General features: G+C 37.4%; 1 protein-coding gene across 4 annotated transcripts in view; it reads right to left on the bottom strand.

Moving 5' to 3' along the window:
* Positions 1 to 24,170, bottom strand: part of TMTC2 (transmembrane O-mannosyltransferase targeting cadherins 2) — a 446,884-nt gene that overhangs the window by 257,868 nt on the left and 164,846 nt on the right. For 3 of the 4 annotated variants that reach the window (XM_003811646.5, XM_034936298.3, XM_055095955.2), the window contains exon 2: positions 19,689 to 20,259. The exons of the other annotated variant lie outside the window; for it this stretch is intronic. In XM_003811646.5, coding sequence (XP_003811694.3) covers positions 19,689 to 20,259 — 571 coding nt within the window. The remainder of the gene's footprint in view (positions 1 to 19,688; positions 20,260 to 24,170) is intronic. 4 annotated transcript variants of the gene reach the window in all.

Here is a 24,170-nt window from a genome sequence, read left to right as displayed (position 1 = left end):
TTTCAGACAGAAAGTTATTTTTAATCTAATTTTTAAATATCTCTCAAGAATCCAGCCACTTCCTAGTTTACTGTTGTAGTAAATAACAAAATTTAACTTTGATCAACGCAAAAATGGACTAATACATCTTTGCAATGTTACACAACAGTATTACAGTATTCACTTTCATTACAATTTCTCTAATGAACTTTGATATTTAAAAAAAAAATTAGTAACCACAGGTACAGCCAAACATATGATCTTTATGACATATTTTTAAATTAGCCAATTTGGAGAGAAGGAAAGCATTCTTAAAATAGATAAAAATTTAAAAAGGCTCACTTTAACTGAGCACTGTTGGGCACTTAGAGATGTCTATGTATTAATGCATTTAATCTTAAGAAAACTCTAGATATGAGATGTGGACATTGGGGAAACAAAGAGGTAAAATGAGAATTCCCAGGTCGCACTGCTATTAAAGCAGCAGGCATTAAACTGCCTCACAGAGCCAGCAGCCTGATCAAGATAAAGAAGTAAATATTACAAATCGTTGCAAAAAACAAAACGAAATGAAAAAAACCTGAAATAACCTTGAAAAACGTCAATTATAAAGTTATACTTAAAAAGACTAATTAAACAATACTTATTAGAATGTATTTATGGAATATTTAGGATTTAAGATTTTGGCCTGATGAGTTTAAAAAACAGGGAAAAATGTCAAATTCACATTGAGCTTTTCAGATTTCATTACCCAGCATTTTCTTAATTCTGAACCAATAAATCCAATGGTATTCAACCACCCTATGTGTTCTTCATTTGGATGGAAAAAACACGGCCCATTTTTAGAGAGACATGAAGAGAGATATTAACGTCATTAAACTTTCTATTATCTCTCAGCTGAAATATGTCACAACCACCAATGCACTCCTCACCAAGACTTAAAACAAAACACAGAACTCACTGCCAAAGTCAATCACTTCATATCCACCTGGAAGGTAAACACTGTGAGAAACACACTACCACCCCATCAACATCACTACCACCTGCCAAAGTCAATCACTTCATATCCACCTGGAAGGTAAACACTGTGAGAAACACACTACCACCCGATCAACACCACTACCACCACTACCACCACCACCATTACCAATACCACCACCACCACCACCATTACTAATACCACCATCACCACCACCACCATTATGAATACTAATCACCATCACCACCACCACCACCACCACCACCACCGCCACCACTACTACCATTACCATTACCAATACCAACACCACCAACAACAACTCTGGTCAAGAAAAAAGATACTAAACTGCTACAAGATTTACTGCTCAGTTTTCTTTCTTTTTTTAGCGTGAGCTCTCCTTCATGATAAAAGTGCTTAACTTTTATACTATGAGCAATGAATAAATCTGTTCAATATATCTAAATAATTTGGTGGGGAAAAAAGAGGATTAAAAAAAATCAAGTGCCCTAACACTACAAGCTAAATTTCAACTGAAGATATATTTTTACAGCTGCTGTGAACTTCTAGAGGTGGTTATTCTTGGAAATCACCTTCTGCTTACTTGGGCTTCCTTTATGGGGTAATTGTTACCAAAGTTTACTTTGTCTGATTATTTTGAATGAATTCAGTATCCAGAGAATAGCCGTAATGCTAAATTCTGACTTAGCTCATTTTCAAAATTTTAGGGTAAAGGAGTTTCACTGACACAAAGTGGGATCAAAGATACTTGCTCAATGAGCTCACTAGTATACTTGATACAATATGGAGTAGGAAAAATGAGTAAAGGTCTTGCACGCTCAGGCTCAGCCTGGACAAATCATACTGCTCTAAGGATTTGCTTCCTCAGCTGTAAAACATATATATATATATATATATATATATATATATATATATATATGTATATATGTACACATATATGATTTAATTTAATAATTTTTAAAGTAAGATTAATATCCTCATGACAGAAGAGTTAAAGTGTCAGACAAAAGTAAAAATGAACATAAAAGTCCTTTGTAAAATGCATGCAACTTGTATGAAATGGAATGATTCATATTACTACAAATATATTGTCCTAAACATAATCTCTTTGGAGAGCCTGAATTACTCATACATATGAGTTTAGCAAGTAAGTTCTTAGAAAGATCAGGAGTCAGCAAACTACAGCCCAGAACACACAACCACACTCTTTGTCTGCAGTATAAACAGCAGAGCTGAGTAATTGTAGTAAACTCCATATGGCCCTCATAGCAAAAAACATTGACTATCTGGCCTTTACGGAGAAAGTGTCAGACCCCTGAGATTGAGGATCAAGCATGGCACTTAACGATTTTTTTTAGGTTTTCTTTTAATTTCTCTATAATTAAAAAAATTAATTTCAAATTATTTGTCAAATTAATTTCAGTATTTAAAAAGCATTATTTTTCTTGCATGGAACAATGAATCAGAGTCAATTTCTAATTATATGCATAAAATGATTATATAGGTAATGTAAAAATGGCATAATTCCCTATTTTATTCTATATTTGTTAAGAATTAGAAAGTGGGATTGACTCATAAAAGGCTCCGTTTTAGATAATCAAGTATTAACTGTATTTAAGTTTAAAACATAATGGAAAAGATAACTTCATGATAAAAGGGAGAAAAGGGGGTATTATTTTAAATGTAAATAGATTCTTCTGAAAGCTGAAACACAAAACGTATAGCCCAGTACAGTTTGCAATAAATTACCTGGCCTTCAAAAAAACATAAGCACTTTGGAACTTAATCTTTTATTCTTAGAAATGAGTGAAAAACATAATATCTGCACAAGAAACCCATCTTTCTAATCAGATTATTTCAAAGAGACGAAATTATGATTTTACCCAAAAATGGCTTAGCAGTAAAATTATATTTTAAATTATGATTCAAGTAGCATGCAATTTGGTCCTGAAGCATCCTCAGAAATGCCCATATTAGGAAAATCTCCTGGAGAGGTTAAATGAGTTGTTCACAATTACACAACTAGGTAGTGGCAAAACCTGTGTGAGAACTCAGGCCTCCTGATTAGAACTGCAGGGTTTATGTCATTATGCCATATGGCCACACTTTTCACAGCATGTTCCCTTTATCTACGAAATCACAACTTCTCTCAAATGTCTAACATTTTTCAGAGGCTTTCACTTAATTAATCTAGAAAAAGGCTACCAGCTGGACGCAAAGGTGCAGGTTCAAACAACTTTTATATAAATCTGATGTAAATCAGCAACTGTCTTAATAGCATATTAAATTTTTATAGAATCGTTCTCCCATAATTAACTTTATGTGATTGCTCTTTTAAAATTGTTCAGTAGTGAATTTGCCTCTAGGAAGCAATAAGCTGGGCATATTTTAGGATGGCCATTTATTTAAAGGGATAAAAAAATTCCAAATTCATTCCCTGCTTTAAATGTTTGGTTTGTCTGAAAATGATTCCTTTTTCAAATAGGTAACAGAATGGAAACTGGGTTTACCCCAAATTTTACAGTCACCTTTATAATTTGATAAAACTCCCCATCAAAGCTAAAAACAAGACAATTTTATATTTTAAATACAACCTAATTCCTGTTGCATATGTAAGACATTTGTAAAACATCACTTAGGCAAGTAAATGGGAAAGAAAAAGAAGCACCCAGATTCATATTTATACTGTAAACCACTGTTACTCAGAAATCAAGGGCTGCATGTACCAAACACACAGCCAAGAAAGCAATCAAATGCTAATGTAAGACTATTACTCCAGAAAATTGCAATTATGTAGGGACCTACAATTTATCATAGTTTTGAAAAAACAAATTAAGAATCCAACCATTCTGACCCATACACAACCCCAAAGAAGATATCCTGATTACTCAAACTTCAGTGCCAATTTGTTAAACAGTAGAATAGACAGCTAAGCGGACTAAAGGCACAAGTGAAAAAACAGGGGCTTCACAAGACTTTAACCAGGTTTACCGACCCACATGGTTCGAGGTCAAAACTTTTCACTACAGATCCTGTTAAACTTGGAAAATTACACACACACACACACACACACACACACACACACAACATCTTTGAAACAGGGCCAAAATCCCTATCCTTAATTCCATTCCAAAATATAAAACTAAGATTGATGGTGATAGTTAGAAGTTCTTTGAATACACTCAAAATCAATACACTGCATTCTTTAGTCAATTTTATGATACGTGAATTACATCTCAATAAAAGTATTAAAAACTAAAAGCCTGACCTGAACTGACATGAGGCAATTTATAGTTTTTATTTATTCCAGTTACTGTAAATATGCATATATTTTCCTGCAGAAATACTAAGTGTTTCTTATTGTGAAGTGTTGCCATGTTGGGAGTGTTATTTAATGCAGGGTTTATGCACTTTGTCTTTGAATAGTAATTTTTTAAAAAATCAAAATCATATGTCACTGGCCTCATGGTTTTGGATATTGAATCAGGGAACATGTAGGCCTTTTTTGTATAAATAGAGGAAAGCTCAGATATCGAAAGTCTATATGATCTTTACAACCCACATAAGAGAGTCTGCACAATTTAGGACACCATTAGACACATGGACACTCCTGGACATCAAAATATTGCTAATTAGTCTAAGCAATTTTGTATTTTTTATGAAATTTGCAGGAAAAAATTTTATCTGAATTACAAGGAGCCTCTGTAATGCAGACCCATTATTTCCCGTATAAAGCAATGTGGGAAATATTTTCCTGTATTAGCAATGCCTGTCAAGAACACATAAATAATATGGTTGATTAGCAATGATGCAGCAATATGAAATTCAGAAACAAACCAAATGCTTCAATGTCAATTGAATCCGAATAATTCTTGCTTGCATGCTTTTGAGAAACACCATGCAGAGTAGGTGAAATGCATAGGCATACAAGAGGCAAACTTAGTCAAGACCAACCTCCAGGGTATATGCACAAAGCCTCTCCTTTAAGTCTGTTAAATGTAGCGCAAGGCCACAGTAGAAATGATATGCCCCTGCAGGCCAATGTGATGTTCAAGCTCAGAATACCAAGATCTCAATGCCCATTTCCCTTCTGGGACAGAGGCATGCCAAAGAAAAAGACTGTCCAGTCTCTGGTCTCAGGGAGGCTTCCAAACCAATTAGAGCCTAGTCACACTCACACATCCATCAGTATCACTCCTCTAATATTCTAATTATCTGGCTATTTTTTACTTTGAAACTCAGTCTTACTGCATACTAGGCAACTGCGGGGTGTGGGCGGGGGGGGGGTTGTTCAACTTTTTTGTAATATGGAGTAAAAATAATGAATGCACAAATTATCTGGAGAATGGTTACCACACAAATGTAAATCCTGAGAGAGCAGGTGTTTGTCTATTTTCTTCACTACTTTATCCTCAACATCTAGATCAGTACTTAGAAAATAGTACATATGTATTAATAAATAAATATGAATTTAACAAATTTCTCCTCACATGAGCAGCATTGAGGAGAAAAAAAATGGACACCGACTCTAAACCTAAATGAAATGCACAAGCATGAAATGGTCTTAAAACACACACACACACACACACACACACACACACACACACACACACACACATAGATGAGCAGAGCTACTTAGACACCACTACTTTCTGTCACTCTCTGACTCTTCCCTAACCAGGCTAAATTAATTTTTTTGACACTTGTGCTTCTCCAGCATTTCATAAGGAATTATATTAGCACTTAGCACAGAGTTATACAGTTATTGTATACATGTCTGCTACTTGCTAGGGGCAGAGAGAAAATATCCATCATTGTATTTTTAGCACTCATAAAATTAGCTTTTGCACCTGGAAGTACAGATTATTTGTATTCAAAGCTACTGTAGATAATCAGCATTGGTCCCAAAGCCAAGTAATGTGAAAAAAAAAAAAAATCATTGTTTCTTTTGTAATACTACTTGGATCTTCCATTTTCACTAAAATTGCACAAAAACAGTATAACAGGAAGACCATGAGCTTTGGAGTCAGATATTTGAGATGAGATTCTCTCTCTGCTGCATACTATCTATGAATCCTCAGGCAAATTATTTCACTTGATAAGCCTCAGTTTATCTTATCTGTATCTCATCTGTAAATGAGGTTAATGCTTTCATAGAATGGAACAAAATATTGCACAGAAGACATATTGCTAGCACACACTAAGCCTTGATAAATGGTGGTTCTCATTACCACCAGCTGTGTGTATATGCAAATGAAAGCTAGTGAATTCAGATGGGTTATTTCTCTTCCTCTTGAACAATATGGAAGTCAGAGCAGCCAGGGAGAAGATTATACTGCAGAATGAAAGAGAATCAAAGACTACAAATTATCCTGTCCAAGAACCAGAAACTCCAGGCTGCTGCTTTGACAACTTAAATTCAGCCCTTTTCTCACTCAGCCAGCCCATTTTCCAATTGGCATCCCCACATTTTCTCCTTTCTTGCTATTTTACCTCTGAAATATGCTCAGTTTTGGAGTCATTTTCACTTTTACATTAGGGTTGCCAGCAATTCAAGTATTCACAAGACAGCAAGAAGCTAAAGTCATATTCTGTGGTCAAAGAAACTTTAAGACTCTAGTGGTGGCCTTTTTAAAAATCCCACCGCATTTCTGGAGTTACAAGTAACAGGATGAATGCTACACACACAGATGATGTGCCCAGTGCTAATGACTAAAATTTTGCTCCTGAGTTTGTGCAGTGGTGCTGTGTAGAATTGAAAGAAGGTGGAGATTGAGCTGCCCTACTTTTAATTCTCCACTTCTAAACCCATCTTAAGTTTGGCATGAAAGAGAAGAGACCTCTACTGAGGGATAAACTATTTCAAACAGTAACACCATGTTAGTAAAGGAAATTAACCAAATTAGAAAGAAAAATACACTGTGATTTTAGTCTCTTTGCGTTAAGCTTGTGTTATTTGCAGAAGCAAACATTCCATTTGAATGTGAGCTGAAATCAAGCTGGAGCACTAGGATGACAAAATGCAAATAAGGAGACCCTATCTGAAGCTATTTGAGGTGGGAGGGAAGGAGGAACCTGGGAGGAAGGGAACAAAAAACAACTACCAACAGCTCAATTTCACGAGGAAGCTTGGAATTATTAACAAAGGAAAAAAGAACCCAGGGTGAAATAAAAATTAGAATTGTAATTAATTAATGATGAATTTGAGTGACAGGTACATGGAATTCCAATACTAGTCTCCAGTCTAATTGAAGTGCAAATGGCCAACTGAAAATGTCCATAAACTAATTTTTTAAGCATTAAAAGAGAAATATGTTTACAGTGACAAAAGCATTCAACCTGGTTGGGAGAGGCTAGAATATGCCGTTGTCTCCCCTCTCAACTAATCGTGGGCCTAATTTTTGTGGGCCTCAAATTCTTTTCTTATTTTTTTTATTTTTATTTTTTATTTATTTATTTCTTTGAAACAGGGTCTCACTCTGTAACCAAGGTTGGAGTACAGTGGTGCAATCATGGCTCACTGCGGCCTCCACTTCCTGGACTGAAGTGATCCTCCTGCCTCAGCCTTTCAAGTAGCTGGAATTACAGGTGCACACCACTGCATGCTGCTAATTTTTGTATTTATTGTAAAGATGGGGTCTCACCATGTTGCTCAGGCTGGTCTCGAACTCCTGGCTCACACGATCCACCCACCTCGGCCTCCCAAAGCGCTGGCATTACAAGTGTGAGTCACCATGCCCGGCCTCAAATTCTTTTAAGAGAGTGGTGTTGTGGAGATGGACAAATGGTTTCTAGTATACCATTCCAGCTATAAAAATATTGGTGTTTTTGTGAAATTTTTATAATATTTAATGTCATTATAGGAGGGAATCGGATTCTCAATGTACATCAGTGGGTTCCAAACCTAGCTATTCATCAAAATCACTGGAAGAGCTTTTTAAAAATGTCTCCCTCCTGCCACCTCCAGAAATTCTCCCCTCAAGTCCTTAAAAACAAACAAAAGTAAGTAGACCAAAAAATTCTTATTCGGTAGCTTCCAGTTTTGTGCTGTCATCTCTAGTCTAAAATAATTTCCCCATAAGCAGCTGATGATCATCCAAGTTTGGGGTACTCAAAGAAAACTCATGACGAATCCCCAAGTCTTCTTAAAGTAAATGGTCACCCCTGCCACTCGCCCCATGTATCATCTGTCAAGTAAATCATATTTTTATGTATTGAATTTTCTGAAATCCAAAACCAATTTTATCTATAGATTTGTCTCAGTAAGCCAAAGTTACCAAGATATAGGATTCTATAAAAATAATTTGGTCTGAGTGTTATTAAGTTGTCCAAAATAGTTCATGAAATATTTTTGGCAGCCAGAAAACAGTATTGCTTTAAAGACAAAATTTTCTGCCTCCTGTTGTCGCTCCAGGAGGTGAGAAAATAAACCACTGAACAACAACAACAACAACAACAAAGCCAGACTCAACGTTTCCCTGAAAAGGTTTATTATATAGAGATTCTGGGATCAGCTGCAACAACATTGCCTGCCAGGTTGGGGAAGAATAACCTTTAGATGATAATAGTGCCTCCCTTTTTTTTTCAAAAAAAAAAAAAGAGAGAGACTTGAACCTGCAAACTATTGCAGTTACTGAACTACTGCTCCCTACAATAAACCTTGCTAAAAGAAAATATATGGGAAACAGGGTGGTTTGGGGAGAAAAACAGAAAAACCTGTCTCCCCTCCATTTTCAGATATATAAGCAACAGCACCCTCCTGAGCCCAAAGGGGAAAAGAAAGCAGGCTCTGAAAGTATGAGATGATGATGAGGGCAAGATATTACCAATGGAGGAAAACTGGCATATGTACTTGTTATCAATCTCAATCAAACAAAAGATAAATTATCAAATCATGTTGTTCAGAAGAATTAACCTTGAAAAAGGCTTTTCCTCAGCTTGCTTTCAATTATCAGCACTGGTGAACAGGATAGCAAGCATTCCATTCTTTGCTGATTGACAGTTCAGCATGCATTCCATTAACTACTCTATATGGTTCTAGAATAGCCGTAGCCATGCTAATTGAGTGCTCCATAAAATGACAGATAAAAAGATCACCATTACTGAAAATGCTACAAAAATGCCACAGAATGCTGACAATGATGATACCTGCTATAAGACAGGGACGTGGCAAAAGAGTACACATTTACTATATTCATACCTAACACAAAACAGCGAAGATATTATATCCCTGATTTTACAGGGCATTTAACTGATGTTCAAAGAAGTTTAGAAATTTCCCCAAGGTCACACAGCTAGAAAATGACCGAGTTTCTATTTAAATCTAAATCTGCAGGCACCAGTCCAATGGCCTTTCCCCGATAGCCTTATAAGCATCTCCGCATGAAAAGATTAGCCAAATACCAAATAGTTATTCAAAGTAAACAGCAGTTCTTTTCACAATATTAAATATATTTAGCTTTTATTACAATATATCATGAGAGCTTAAGAAGAGACTACATATAGTGGATCATATAAATGGGCAAATTTTTACTTGAATCTTGAAATTAGGAGAAATAAGGTTTTCATGTAACTTTGAGTTTTCCATTTTATAAAAGTTATGGAAATGTACTCAAATCATTCATGTGAAACCTTGGTATAATCTTTTTTTCAGTTCTTAAATACACAAAATTGAATTATGTTTAAATATCCACAACTGATATTGCATATAATCAAGGTCTCTATATTAAAAGTACTTATTTGTACTTTATATTTAGCAATAGTTTGATGGGAATTCAGGATATATTTTCCATGTGCTCCCTTAAGTAGGAACTAAGTCATTTATTTTTTAGGTGTCCTTCATTTTCCCCATGTTATCTGTACTGTTTTCTTTAATTTACAGTAATCATAAGCAAAATTGACAACCACATACCAAAACACAGACAACACAGATCCCCCATCACAACAAAGAGAAATACTATGATCTCTGCATTTTATTTGATTCCTGAAATTAAGTGAATCAACACATAGAGAAAGAAAGAAATTGTCCTTTGGAACGGAAACTGACTTCACTAATCAAGACCATAATTACTAAAGAAACATGTATTAAATTCAGAATTCATGCTATTTCTCTTGATGCAAGAGTTATAATCAGACCAACAGAGCATACAGGAGCCATCTGGGTACTGCAGCATTGTAAAGACAAACCCAGAGAACAAGGGCACACTGACCTTCCTACCACCAAATCATCACTGACTTCGAAGATGCTATTCTTCCCTTTTGGTTTCTTATTATCCTTTTTGAAGAAAGAAATACTATGACCATTAAGTACAAAATCTGATTGTTTAAAATAAAATAAAACTTATAATCCTATGCAACCTTAACATAGTATCACCTTTCAAATGTATTTGAACCATCAATGCATTTGACATAAGTCAGTTTTTTCTACCCCACCCCATTCATGCCTTTTAAGGAATCTCTAATGTACTCATGGAATCTGGCTTTCTATAAAATTTCATTCGATAAATCAACACTAAGTTATCATTTCCACCATTCTAAGCATTTAAGATAGGAACTGAACTTCTAGGTAATGACAATGGATTTCAAATTTGTGCAAACCACATCATTTTCTGTGAATTGAAAATACTGGCTTGAGGATGAGTAACCTGATATCCATCAGATCCCCCTCAGTCAATTTGATTCCCCCAGGCAGTAGGTATTGAAAATTGAGCTGAGTGATGTAATATGCATCCCAGACACAGTTTTATGAGAATAGCATAGAAGATTTCAATGAGACTCATTATTTATTCATCACAAGATCCAATTTGCGTGTCATTTTCACTGACGGAGTATTGAGTTAACTGGTTGAAATTCAGTGCTGATAGAATATTTCATGCTGTACTGTAAAAAGGACCCTTTAAAAAATGTTTTTTCTATCTTCCTGTATGAAACAGTCCAAAACAAAGAGGTATTTTGTACTTGTAGCCATTCACAGTAATATCTGAACATTGTTCATCAAGGTTGGGAGAAGGGATACAGGAGAAAGAAAGCTTTTTTTTTTTTTTTTTTTTTTTTTTATCTTTTCAAAAAACCAGCTCCTAGATTCATTGATTTTTTCAAGGGTTTTTTTTGTGTCTCTATCTGCTTCAGTTCTGCTCTGATCTTAGTTATTTCTTGCCTTCTGCTAGCTTTTGAATGTGTTGGCTCTTGCTTCTCTAGTTCTTTTAATTGTGATGTTAGGGTGTCAATTTTAGATCTTTCCTGCTTTCTCTTGAGGGCATTTAGTGCTATAAATTTCCCTCTACACACTGCTTTAAATGTGTCCCAGAGATTCTGGTATGCTGTGTCTTTGTTCTCATTGGTTTCAAAGAACATCTTTATTTCTGCCTTCATTTTGTTATGTACCCAGTAGTCATTCAGGAGCAGGTTGTTCTGTTTCCATGTAGTTGAGTGGTTTTGAGTGAGTTTCTTAATCCTGAGTTCTAGTTTGATTGCACTGTGGTCTGAGAGACAGTTTGTTATAATTTCTGTTCTTTTACATTTGCTGAGGAGAGCTTTACTTCCAACTATGTGGTCAATTTTGGAATAAGTGCGGTGTGGTGCTGGGAAGAATGTATATTCTGTTGATTTGGGGTGAAGAGTTCTGTAGATGTCTATTAGGTCCGCTTGGTGCAGAGCTGAGTTCAATTCCTGGATAACCTTGTTAATTTCCTGTCTCGTTGATCTGTCTAATGTTGACAGTGGGGTGTTTGTTAAAGTCTCCCATTATTATTGTGTGGGAGTCTAAGTCTCTTTGTAGGTGTCTAAGGACTTGCTTTATGAATCTGGGTGCTCCTGTATTGGGTGCATATATATTTAGGATAGTTAGCTCTTCTTGTTGAATTGATCCCTTTACCATTATGCAATGGCCTTCTTTGTCTCTTTTGATCTTTGTTGGTTTAAAGCCTGTTTTATCAGAGACTAGGATTGCAACCCCTGTCATTTTTTGTTTTCCATTTGCTTGGTAGATCTTCCTCCATCCCTTTATTTTGAGCCTATGTGTGTCTCTGCACGTGACATGGGTTTCCTGAATACAGCACAGTGATGGGTCTTCACTCTTTATCGGAGTCTTGCTCTTGTTGTCCAGAATGGAGTGCAGCGACGCGATCTCGGCTCACTGCCACCTCTGCCTTCCTGGGTCCAAGCAATTCTCCTGCCTCAGCCTCCCGAGTAGCTGGGATTACAGGCACCCCTCCACCTTGCCCAGCTATTTTTTTTTTTTTTTTTTGTATTTTTAGTAGAGACGGGATTTCACCATGTTGGACAGGCTGGTCTCAAACTCCTGATCTCGTGATCTGCCTGCCCTGGCCTCTCAAAGTGCTGGGATTACAGGCGTGAGCCACTGCACCCAGCTGAGAAAGCTTTTAAAGACCTCCATTTTTCTTATGAGGACTGTAGAATAATATGCCAAATATTATTCAGTAAAAAGTACAATAACATTAGTCTTCCAAAAATAAATGTTTTTTATTTAATGATAAAAAATGTAGACCGGGCGCGGTGGCTCACGCCTGTAATCCCAGCATGTTGGGAGGCCAAGGCGGGCGGATCACAAGGTCAAGAGATCAAGACCATCCTGGCCAACATGGTGAAACCCCATCTCTACTAAAAATACAAAAAATTAGCTGGGCATGGTGGTGTGTGCCTGTAGTCCCAGCTACTCGGGAGGCTGAGGTAGGTGAATCGCTGGAACCCGGGAGGCGGAGGTTGCAGTGAGCCAAGATTGCGCCACTGCACTCCAGCCTGGTGACAGACAGAGACTCCGTCTCTCAAAAAAAAAAAAAAAAAAAGAATGTGACATACACTGATATGAATGAGATATAAAACTTCAACTCTAGCTTTCAGGAGGATTTTCAGTTCATCACCAAAGGAACCCTCCCTCAGATTTAGGAGACAGATGGGATAGTTCCCCCCTCCCCTCACCCCCGACTCCCGAGTGGCTACACGGAGCTGACCTGCGTATCCCTAGGCTCCTTCCATGGACAAGCAAAAGTAGGAGCACATTTTGAAACCATGCATTTTTTCCCAACATTTTGGGAGCCACAATATACCACAGAAGGCCCCTATATCACTATACATACCAGGTGGTCTCAATCTACCCTACCTGACTAATTTTCCTCTATCAACCATGTCCTCTGTGTATCTGCCAAAACAACTGCTCCATGGTACCCAGTAATTTTCTGTGAGTTTTCCTCTGTGTAATGCTCATGCTGTACCCTTTACTCTTCCTCACCTCTCCAGTTACAAATGCCTGTATCTTTACCCTGCAAGGTTCTACTCAAATGTCTCTGCTCCAGAAGGCATTTCTTGATCCCCTCAACCAAAAGTAACCTCCCCTTCCTCTCAACTCCCCCACCATTCTCAATGGCTCCCTTATAACCCTCACCACTTCCCAGCTTGAATTTCAATTCTATATTTACATGCACTATTCTCGACTTCATACTACTCTATAAAGTCCTGGCATATTGGCACGTTCCTTTTGATTCCTCTTTGAATCCCCACATCACCTACTATAGCGCTTGGCACAAAGATGAATTTTTTAAATGATAATTTGTGAATAGATCGTTGTTCCAAGTATTAACAGTGTAATGCAAGCATTATAGATGCTTGCAATGGTAGTCAGACTCCCAAATTTAAATTACTTAACTTGAACTTAAACTGCAACTGGAATACAGAATCACCTTAAATCAGCTGAACAAGGGAGCCAGCCTGCAGGAATACAATATCTTATTAATCTTTGACTTTTTAAATCGTAAAATAGTTTTGAACATTGACTTTATTTGTGGTATTATCTGGCTAGCAGTGTTGGCAGCTGTTCAAAGTTTTATAGTACTACAGGTCATGAATATTAAATGCCACAAGTTTACTGGGAGGAAATCCAAATTCATTCGTAAGTGCCTAACAAACAGCCCTACAGTTTCAATAAAGCTAAGAAATATTGTGATCAGAATCAGAGCATCTTGCTACATCCGGATTCTCGCAAAGTCAAGTGTAAGGCAAATGAAAGGAAAGGGGGTCATAAAAGTGGGAATACTACTTGGAGGAGAGTGGCACAGGTGTTGAGTATGGAAAATCACAAACGATAAATATATCATATTTCATTCAATGCAATTGATATTGGGGGGGGGTCACAACTTAGGCAAAACCACAACCTAGTCTAGAAACAAAAGGGACAATGCCATAAATGATAACAGATTCCATCAAAGCCATCCCCAGCAACTAATGGAAAAAGCACATGTGGATTCAATATGCAAACACCTGCAGGCTATGCATCTCTATTCGCATGCTCTTCTCTATAGAGAAAGCCACACAAAATAGTCAGAAGTACAGAAATACTACATTCAATACCTTTAGTGTTCAGACAGTGATGAACCAAAAATCTTTAATAGAATATAAACTCCCACCCTCAGAAATTATTCTCAAGATGAACCCTACTATAAATGGTTTGGAAATATGGGGTTGTTAGTTTTGATCTGAACACTATTATCTGGATGTAGAATCAAGTTAAGCAACACATAAGACAAAGGTAAACTTCATTGCCCATGGGCAACCTCCATCATTCACTTTCTGCTTAGCATTAAAACAAGAAAATTATTTCTAGAAAGAGATGACTGGAAAATCTCAATGTCTCCAATTTTCCCATATAACAATATTATTTATTGAAACAGAGTCACAAAATTTAATTTTAAGAAAAAGAGATTACCTAGATAATGCACATCTTGGAACCAACTACATAAACTTTAGCAAAACCAAGGTAATCATCTTTAGAGAAATTTTAAAAACATCAAACTAAAAGGGCTTCATTTTTCTAACTATCTTGTGTTAGTATTAGTATTGCTACATTGACTTTCAGATTTTTAAAATTTTCCACCTGTAACTGAATAAGTGGTTATGAGGCTAATAAAGGGGAAAGAGATGTTTCCACATTAAAACAGTTAACAGATGTTAAATAAGCACAGAAAATGGCCACTAGGCAAGCAATGACTGACGTTGGGTAAGAAAAATGTTGCTTTTACTGATTTTATTACCCATGTACCTCCTGGGGTCATGAGAGGCTTGTAAAAAATTTTGTGGGCAGATAAAAGTCTAGTATTTATTTGCAAGGCTAAGTGTATTTCAAGGGCTTTTCCCCCCTTATTTTTTGACCACATAAAACTAAGTGAGTGAAAGTAATCTAAGTAATGCTAAAACAATCATTTAGTGAGAGGTCAAGAAAATTTATTTTCTGACATACATGTCTTCCAACCCTACCTTCCAGACCCCACTAACTCAGGAATGAAATTCTCATTGTATAAAGGGGAGAGTACAGGACTTTACTTTAACATTTCAGCCACATATTTTAAAAAGGTAAATATTAAGTGTGAATTCAATAATTTACTAAGTTCCTACTTTAAGCCAGATGTATGGTGAAGGACAAGGATAATGTAAGAAATATATTAAACTAAATCCTGAAGCTAAGAACTAAGACTACTCTAAAACACTGATTTTTATTCATACTTCTGAAGATTTTATACTTAATGTTTTCTGACAAAATTAACTACTGACAAAATTATAGTTTGTCAGCATTCAACCATATTATTTTGTAAGTCATATTACTTATCTCAACGAGCATTTGTTACATAAGCTAAATAAGTTAACATCTTTAGCACACTAAGAATAGTGCTTGGCAGATATAAACACTGTTTATTAAATACTAAATAAAATATCTACTACATGCCAAGAACTTACTATTTCCCATATATTTTATCAAATAAAAATATAACTTTCATATTTCCTTTGCAAAATTGCAAAAGTCTGATGACATGCACATCATTTGCATGAGTCTTGTAACATTTTTGGTGATTAACCAAAATTCTTTAACAGAATATAAACTCCCATTCTCAGAAATCATTCTCAAGACAAATTCCGTAAATGGTTTGGAAGTATGGGGTTGTTAGCTTTGGTCTGATCACTACATCCGGATGTAGAATCAAGCTTAAGCAACACCTAAGACAAAGGTAAACTGCAATCAAAACTGGCCAAATTCAGCCAAGAGCCTTGCCCCTCTGGCCTTAATAATTTCCAGCTTTAAGTGGGCCACCATTTTTAGGTTTTCATTACTTAGCTTGTTCTCTAATTTGAGTAACAGGGTTAAACATTTGTATACTGCAGTTTTCCATTTGTATATAAGTTATGTTTTAACAGGGCAAGGAAGTTTATCTCATCTGGCAAACCATGATAACTAGGATGCAGAGTTAATTGGCAAGATATTTAAGATGATTACTTTTTAAGGTCGAATGGATCTTCTAAAGCCTTTCAGACTACTTCAGAAAGAATCTCCTCTAACTCACCCCAGGCATAGAAATCTATATATTTTACAGACAGAATATGGAATTTTCTATAACTTTCATATGGATTCTATGTCAGTGTTTACAAGCTTCACAAGCATGAGATTTTAAATGAAAGTTTGTGCTTAAATCTGTTTACTTCAGCTTTGGTCAATTACTAAGCAGTCCTTATTTCACATGCTGTCAAACAACTCTGTGTAGAGACTACTGGCAGTTCACCTTAAGAAGGCAGAGGCCAAAAGATAAAGAATCAAAATTTCCATCGACATTTCTTCTTTCACTTCAACTAATATGTATTAGGTATCATCCAAATACTGGACACTTCAGCTCACACTGAACACCCCCACAATTTCAAATAAGCCTCACAACTCTGGGAGAGAACTATAGCTGCCTTCATTTCCAGATGAAGAAATAGATCATGGAATCAGCCCAAGTTGAGTTAAGATTCTATTCCATATTAGTTTCCTTTCTACTGGGCAGTCAATTGACTTTACCTATATTTGTTCCTCAAACTATCAGAGTGTAGTAAAGATATCACCAGATAGTCAGAGATGTGTGCTTCAGTCCTAGTGATTCCATCATTTTCTGTGTTACCTACACATCTCTGGCTCTCCACACCCCAGATGGAAATGAAGAGAGTGGCAAAGATGATCCTACAGGTCCTTAAAAATCTATAAAATGTGCTGGACGTGGTAGTTCACGCCTGTAATCCCAGCACTTTGGGAGGCTGAGGCGGGCGGATCACGAGGTCAGGAGATCAAGACCATCCTGGCCAACATGGTGAAACCTGGCCTCTACTAAAAATACAAAAATTAGCCAGGCCTGGTGACGCATGCCTGTAATCCCAGATACTCAGGAGGCTGGGGCAGAAGAGTCGCTTGAACCCGGGAGGCAGAGGTTGCAGTGAGCTGAGATCGTGCCACTGCACTCCAGCCTAGGCGACAGGGCAAGACTCGGTCTCAAAAACAACAACAACAACAACAAAAATCTATAAAATGTGTTATCCCCAATGTTCTTATTAAGCTCATTGGCCCCAAACCTAAGAATGACAGAAAGAGCTACGATAGAACAGCAAATATCAGACAAAGTCTTGCTGCCCCCGACCACTACCCTTGCTGCTGCCATTGCCTAGCCCTGCAAGCGGTGGTCGCCAAGAGAGTCTGGGCAAAGAGCCATCTGGAAACTTCTCAGGACACTGAACCTTCAACAGTATTAAGTCCTTTCTCTTAACATGGGGAACTTCACACTCTTTAGTCTCAAGAGTTCCTTGCTAGTGGCATTTCTTATTTTTGAAGCAGCTGTTACATGAATAAAGTTGACAAATAAAATACAGGATGCCCAGATAAATTTCAATTTCAGAGAAACAAAGATTAATTTTCTATTATAAGTATGTCCCAAATATTGTATAGAACATATTTCTAGGAAGGACTACTGCAGTGGGCAACTCTGCCCTTGAAAATATGCTTAGAGGACTGTAAATTTCTCAGAGAACTTCGTAAGGTCCTGCAAGTAAATCCTGAATCATCATAGCCAAATAATTCCCTAACTTATGAGATGGTAAGATGGAAATTCTGTAAAAGAAATCACAACCGGGTGCGGTGGCTCACACCTGTAATCCCAGCACTTTGGGAGGCCAAGGCGGGCAGATCACGAGGTCAAGAGATCGAGACCATCCTGGCCAATATGGTGAAACCCCATCTCTACTAAAAATACAAAAATTAGCTGGGCATGGTGGCATGTGCCTGTAGTCCCAGTTACTTGGGAGGCTGAGGCAGGAGAATCTCTTGAACCTGGGAGGCGGAGGTTGCAGTGAGCCAAGATGGCGCCACTGCACTCCAGCCTGGCGACAGTGTGAGACTCCGCGTCAAAAAAAAAAAAAAAAAAAATCACAATATTTCACAGGCGACTAATGCAAGGTCCTGAAACAGCCAGCACTAAGCCTGCATCCTCAAATACATCATAACCTCCCTAAGGACAAAGAGCATGAATTACACTTCTCCTAGTTGTACTTCTAATAAAACAAAGTTTGCTATTGTCGATGACATTGGGTTAGATGAAAACAATTACTCTCTCTAAATCTCTTTGAAAGAATTAAAATTGATTTGAAATTAAGAGCTTGACTTTCAAACCATATGTTGTTTTCAAGCATCAAACTCTAACCAGAGTTTCTTTTAAAGTTTCAGCATTTAATTGAAATCACAAAAGAACTTCATTAAGCCCTTAATACTCTAAGTGAAAAGGTTAGGTTTCCAGCAGAGAAAAAGCACAGCAGAGATCACTCTGACTCTTAAGAGGAAAAAAAAAAAGGGCATTTAAAAAAATTAATGTTTCGAACTGCATTTGCCTCAATTTGTTTTTAAATTTCTTCTCAATTTTAAATAAAATTAGAAATCGATGGTGAAAAAGTAGTCAAAACTAGGAAAACTTGACAGTTTCCTCATAGCAAAGTATCCAAACCTTAATTCCTCACTTGTATCCAAAAGATAGGCGGGAGCCTGCCTAAAACATGACCAAAGTTGGCAAACCCTGGCCCAGTTCCGTCTTCACGCCAAAGTCAAAGCAATGGTGAGTTTATTCTGAGTGAAGGAGGATGGGGAGATGGGAAGGCAGACAATTTCTCAAGATGCCCCGTCCGCTCAATGCCTCTCCTTAATGCTCTAGCAGAAAACTGCTCAGTCTCTTCAAGTGTATGGGGATCCTAAAATGCTTCTGTGGCCTTCAAACAACTTTGTACTGGATACCACTAAGGGAATACGGGAGAACAAATATGCCCTAAGGCAAAGGTCTTAATTGGCCACAGGGAGAAACTCAATAATAACCATTTTCTGTTTTGACTTTTCTATTCTTATGCACTACCACGAGGAAAAGGTGAGTATGATTCATTGTTTAAGAATTTGACTTCCCAGTGCACTAAAGGGAAGGATTGTTTTCCAAAGTCAACTCAGGAAAAGTAATATTAACAAATGGCAGAGGATTTCCCCTGTAAAGTCTAGCATCTAGCTCTATTATCAGCCGTGTTATTTTTTACAAATACACGTTATAGACAATTTATCAGATTATAGACAATTTGTGCAGAAATATAGAAATAAAAACTCAATAAATAATAAAGGTGCATATTCTTTACAAGGCAAAATTATTCTTCTACCACCCTTGAAATCATGAAAGTAAGAAACCAGAGAAATAAAACAATCAGTGACTAAAACCCTGCTTAGTACAAAGGTCAAAAGGACACTTCCACTTACTGAAGATCAAAAAGGAACTTATTTTAAATTCCGCTTGCAGAGGAACAAATTTGCTTTTTAAATGGTGGCAAAGGAGTAAGCAAGTAGATTACTCAGTAATCCAATGCTCAAGAGCCAACAATCACTTACTTTGTAAATGGTAGGTAATATCTGTTTTATTTTCAGCCTGTGAAAGACAAAGACATCATAAACTGCTGAAACTGCGAGAACAGTCACTCCTTGTTCCTTCCACAACATGCTGCATCCTGCGCACAGTCCTGTCCCCAGGAACCAGCCCCAGGTTCTGGCTGAGTAGCCTCTTGTAGAACAGTGTTTAATGTAGCAGAGCAAGGAGAGGAGAAAGAAGAGACTGGCCCCGACATCGGCTCGTCCCACGATTCCTGCCACTGCCTCCGTGTGAATGGGGTGAGAAGCAAACATCAAGCCAGCCATGAATGTCCAGTATCCATCACCAAGGAGGATCTTGGAGAAGCTTGTGAAGAGACCAGTGACTGCTGCATGCAACAGGACATTGACAAGATGGTAGCTCCAGGGATTCAACCCTCCAATGGCATGGTTCAGGCGAAAAGAAAGAGTGCAGAGTGGCCGGTAGGACTTGTGGCTGCCACTGTGGGTTAGAAGAGTCCCCCAAAAATCATTGTAGAAAATGTGCGTCCATGGAGTTTCTGGGAGAAGGTCCTGATTAGTCTTGATAGCACGGCTAAAAAACAAAACGTTAAAAAAAATCAAATGTAAAACACAAAAAGAAAGAAAAAATATGACATTGATAAGATAATGCCTTTCTCAGAAGCTTTGTTACTATGTAGCTTTGTGATGGGATTCCAGGCACATATAAACTGAATTCATGTCCTCCCCTTAATGCTTACTAAAACCACAATGAGGGTTGTTTTTCTCTTCCTTAAAAGCTTCCTTCCTTGTTGAAATGCAAATATCTTTGAAGAATAAAGTTCTTCAACTGGTTTAAGCCTTAATATAGCAGTCTGCCAAACAACTGCCCTGAAAATCTTGTGACATACTGGCTAAAAATGAATATTCCAGATCGAGGCTGGGCCTGAGAATCTGCATTTTTAAGAAGCAAGGCCCAGGTGATGCAAGGACTAGCCTCCTACTAGAAATAAATCAATAAATTTTACAGGGAATATCAGTGCCCGGTGCTTCTCATACATACAAATCACCTGACGACCCTGTTAAAAGGCAGGTTCTGATTCAGTAGGCCTGGGGAGAAGCCAGAGAGAGATTCCACGTTCCAATAGCTCTCAGGTGATGCTGATGTTGATGGTCCTTGGACCACATGTTGAGTATTAAGGGCCCAGATAACTGGAAAGACTAGGAAGAATGGCTCTCCACCTATCCAGTGTTTCCCTTCCTACTGCATTCTAATAAACTTCAGCCTTTCCCACTTCTTAGCTTTCATGGGACTTACTATCCTCTATAGAAATCTTCATGGTGCTTCACTGATTCTTGCTTTTGAGGATGGTTTCCATTTGCATGCCTGATATTTTCAAACAGACTTCAAGAAGGAAGGACCTACTAATTGCTAAACAATTGATATACTGCCAAACACCATGCTGGTCTCCTTGGCTACATCTCATTTAATCTTTAGAGCAACACTGATGAGGTAGATATTATTCTCTACATCTCTCAAGTGAGAAAGTTTGTGGTTCAGAAAGATTAATTAATAACTGGCCCAGAGTCACACAAGTTGAGAACAGTAACACAGAGCTTCATGGCTAATTCCCTTTCCACTATTCTGGGTTTCCCAAAATATGATCCATCTACTACTGGGGACATGTAAAAAGATGTCTGCACTTTGTAAAAACTGTAATGGTTATATTCATGTTAAGGTTATTTGAAAGTAAATTTCATTACCATATCAAAGCTGGATTTCCTAACTATGGCTCAGAATAAAGCTGTTGAAAATTAAAAAGTGAATATAAAGAAAAGGATTAAAGACTCAAAAGTACTGACATATGTGGATAAGGTACAAACATTGAATGTGGCATTAAATTATTCAGTTTGGAACATCCTGGCTCTGTGCCACTAACCTCCCAGAGAACAGAGTGGCATTTGGAGTCTTTTTGTATCCCTAGTGAACCTATCTCTGTATTTACAGAACATATAAGAGACACATGAGTTAGTAAGGGCACAGGAATGAGAACTCCAGAACTATAAAACTCTTGCCTAGTCTGATATCAGGGCTTTTTAAGGAGCTGTGGGCATCTGTGTGGATAAAGACTATGTGGTGGGAGACTGTCTTAATGATGTTCAACTCTAGGCCCTCCACCAGTTCTGCCTTCTCTTGTGAGGCAGGTGTGATCAGAGAAATTTCCACATGAGTATTACTGAAAAGCAGGTTGGAAAAACCCTGGATTCAGGGAAAATGTTCCTGAGTCCTAACTCTTTCATTCACTGCCTGACTGCAAAAACAAACTATCACAGAGACTCAACAGATTAAGAAACCCATCTAAGGTGATCTCACCAGTGGAAATAACTGAGTTAGTATTCTAGTTGAGTTCAAATGACTAGGCATGATAGTTTTCAACTGCTTCTCTAGATTGCTTCCCAATTAACCTTTCTGAGCTTCAGTTTCTGTGATAATAGTTTTACCTTGAAATCATTTAATAAACATGTATAATTGTTCATTTGTCTTCTATATAGAGAAGCAGAGAACAGTGCTTTACATATACATGAGTGTTCTGGACACCCTAGTGCAAATGATCTCTCTGCCCTGTTAGCTGCTGCTGTTATTATTATATAAAGACTAGGATACAATCTATGAAAAGTCCCTTATTAAAGTCTTCCTGACCCATAACCTAGGAAATTAGGTGCATTTTGGGGTTAGAATTAAAATAGGCCGATCAGAAGTTGATGATTATATACAATGTGCCAAATACCATGCTAATCCATATAATAATACATATATTATCTACTAATAAGAACTAGTTGACTTTTCTAAATGTTCAATAAAAAGGCAAAAGATCTGTGAAAATCTTCAATTACTCCATGTGGCCGGGATGGTTCACTGTCTCCCAATATCTATTCTCTCTCTTTTCCATACAAATGAACTTTAATTTTTAGTTGGGCATGTGGTCATTTAGAAAAAAATTTATTTCCCTATCTTCCCTTCATACTAAATATGATCATATGATGAATTTTTGTCTACTACTTCCAGAAAGTGTCCTTAACAGGAAAAGCTTAGCCTTCTTCCCCTCCACCCCTCCCCTCCACCCCTACCCTCCTCCTTCCTGCTGAGTGGAGCACATATGTAATGGTTGGAGTTCCAGCAGCCATCTTGGCCCACAAGATGTCCTTAGGAATAGAAATCATGCAGAGAGCAGAGCAGTAAGATTGAGGGAAACTTAGTCCCTGTTACAAAAGACCATAGTGACCCTGGGCTAACTACCTCCTATTTCTTCAGTATGAGAAATAAGTTGCTACCTTTTCTAAACTGATATTTTGAGTGTTAACTAGTAACAGTTGAACCCAGTCATGAGCAAAATCCTTTATTAAAAGAAGACCTATTACAGAACAGTAGATTGATTTTCCATTTTGATTTTGATTTTTGCAAGTCTCCATGTATTGACTGTGTATTAAATAAATTTCCATATAAATTGGCTTTTAAAATATTAGAACCAGATGTTATTCTGGATCTATTAAATTAAAACACCCTGCTGTGACATTCATCAAGAGTCTACCCAGAAGTAATTGCTTAAGACTTGATGGGTTATAATTAAAATTTAAAAGAAATATGAAAAAAAAAAAACAACTGCCAAACTGCCAAAGAGTGTTGTCAGAAAGAGCTTATTTCAAGCAATAGAGAATGAAACCCAGGATTCAACTAGACATTAACCTAGATATTGATGTAAATATCTCTAATATCAATCCAGAAGCCCTCATACCATCAAGGCCAGGGCAGTGGAGAGTTCAAAGGCAAACCATTCTGGGATAAGGCTTTGTCAAGGCAGTGAGAAAAACTGTGAGGCACGCTTTGTTTAGAGTAATACGCCATCCTTTCTGTGGCAGATCCCAAAGAATGAAGAATCATCTTTTCCAAACCTGGATTTCTACATGCTATTAGTTCAATGCCATGACCAACTATGTAAAGGCTTTTGACAAAAAACTCACCCATTAAAAAATCTGTTCAAAGCTGCTGGAATTTATCTTTATAGCAATAAATCTAACAGCCTACAGCAGCCACGAGATATACTACATCCAAAGACCCTCCACCAAAAAGGGTTTCAACACAAAGAACACAATTAACACATCTCATAATTTTACCATGAGAAAAAAACCTTTGAGGCCGGGCATGGTGGCTCATGCCTGTAATCTCAGCACTTTGGAAGTCTGACGCAAGTGGATCACCTGTGGTCAGGAGTTTGAGACCAGCCTGACCAACATGGTGAAACCCCATCTCTACTAAAGATACAAAAATTAGGCAGGCATGGTGGCAGGCACCTATAATCCCAGCTATTCAAGAGCCTGAGGCAGGAGAATTGCTTGAACCCGGGAGGTGGAGGTTGCAGTGAGCCGAGATCGCGCCACTGCACTCCTGCCTTGGCAATAGAGCGAGACTCCGTCTCAAAAAAAAAAAAAAAAAGAAAAAAAACTTTG

The sequence above is a fragment of the Pan paniscus genome, chromosome 10, assembly GCF_029289425.2.
Source record: "Pan paniscus chromosome 10, NHGRI_mPanPan1-v2.0_pri, whole genome shotgun sequence".
Taxonomy (NCBI): domain Eukaryota; kingdom Metazoa; phylum Chordata; class Mammalia; order Primates; family Hominidae; genus Pan; species Pan paniscus.
Note: the sequence above shows the minus strand (reverse complement) of the source record. Positions and strands in the feature narration are given on the sequence as shown.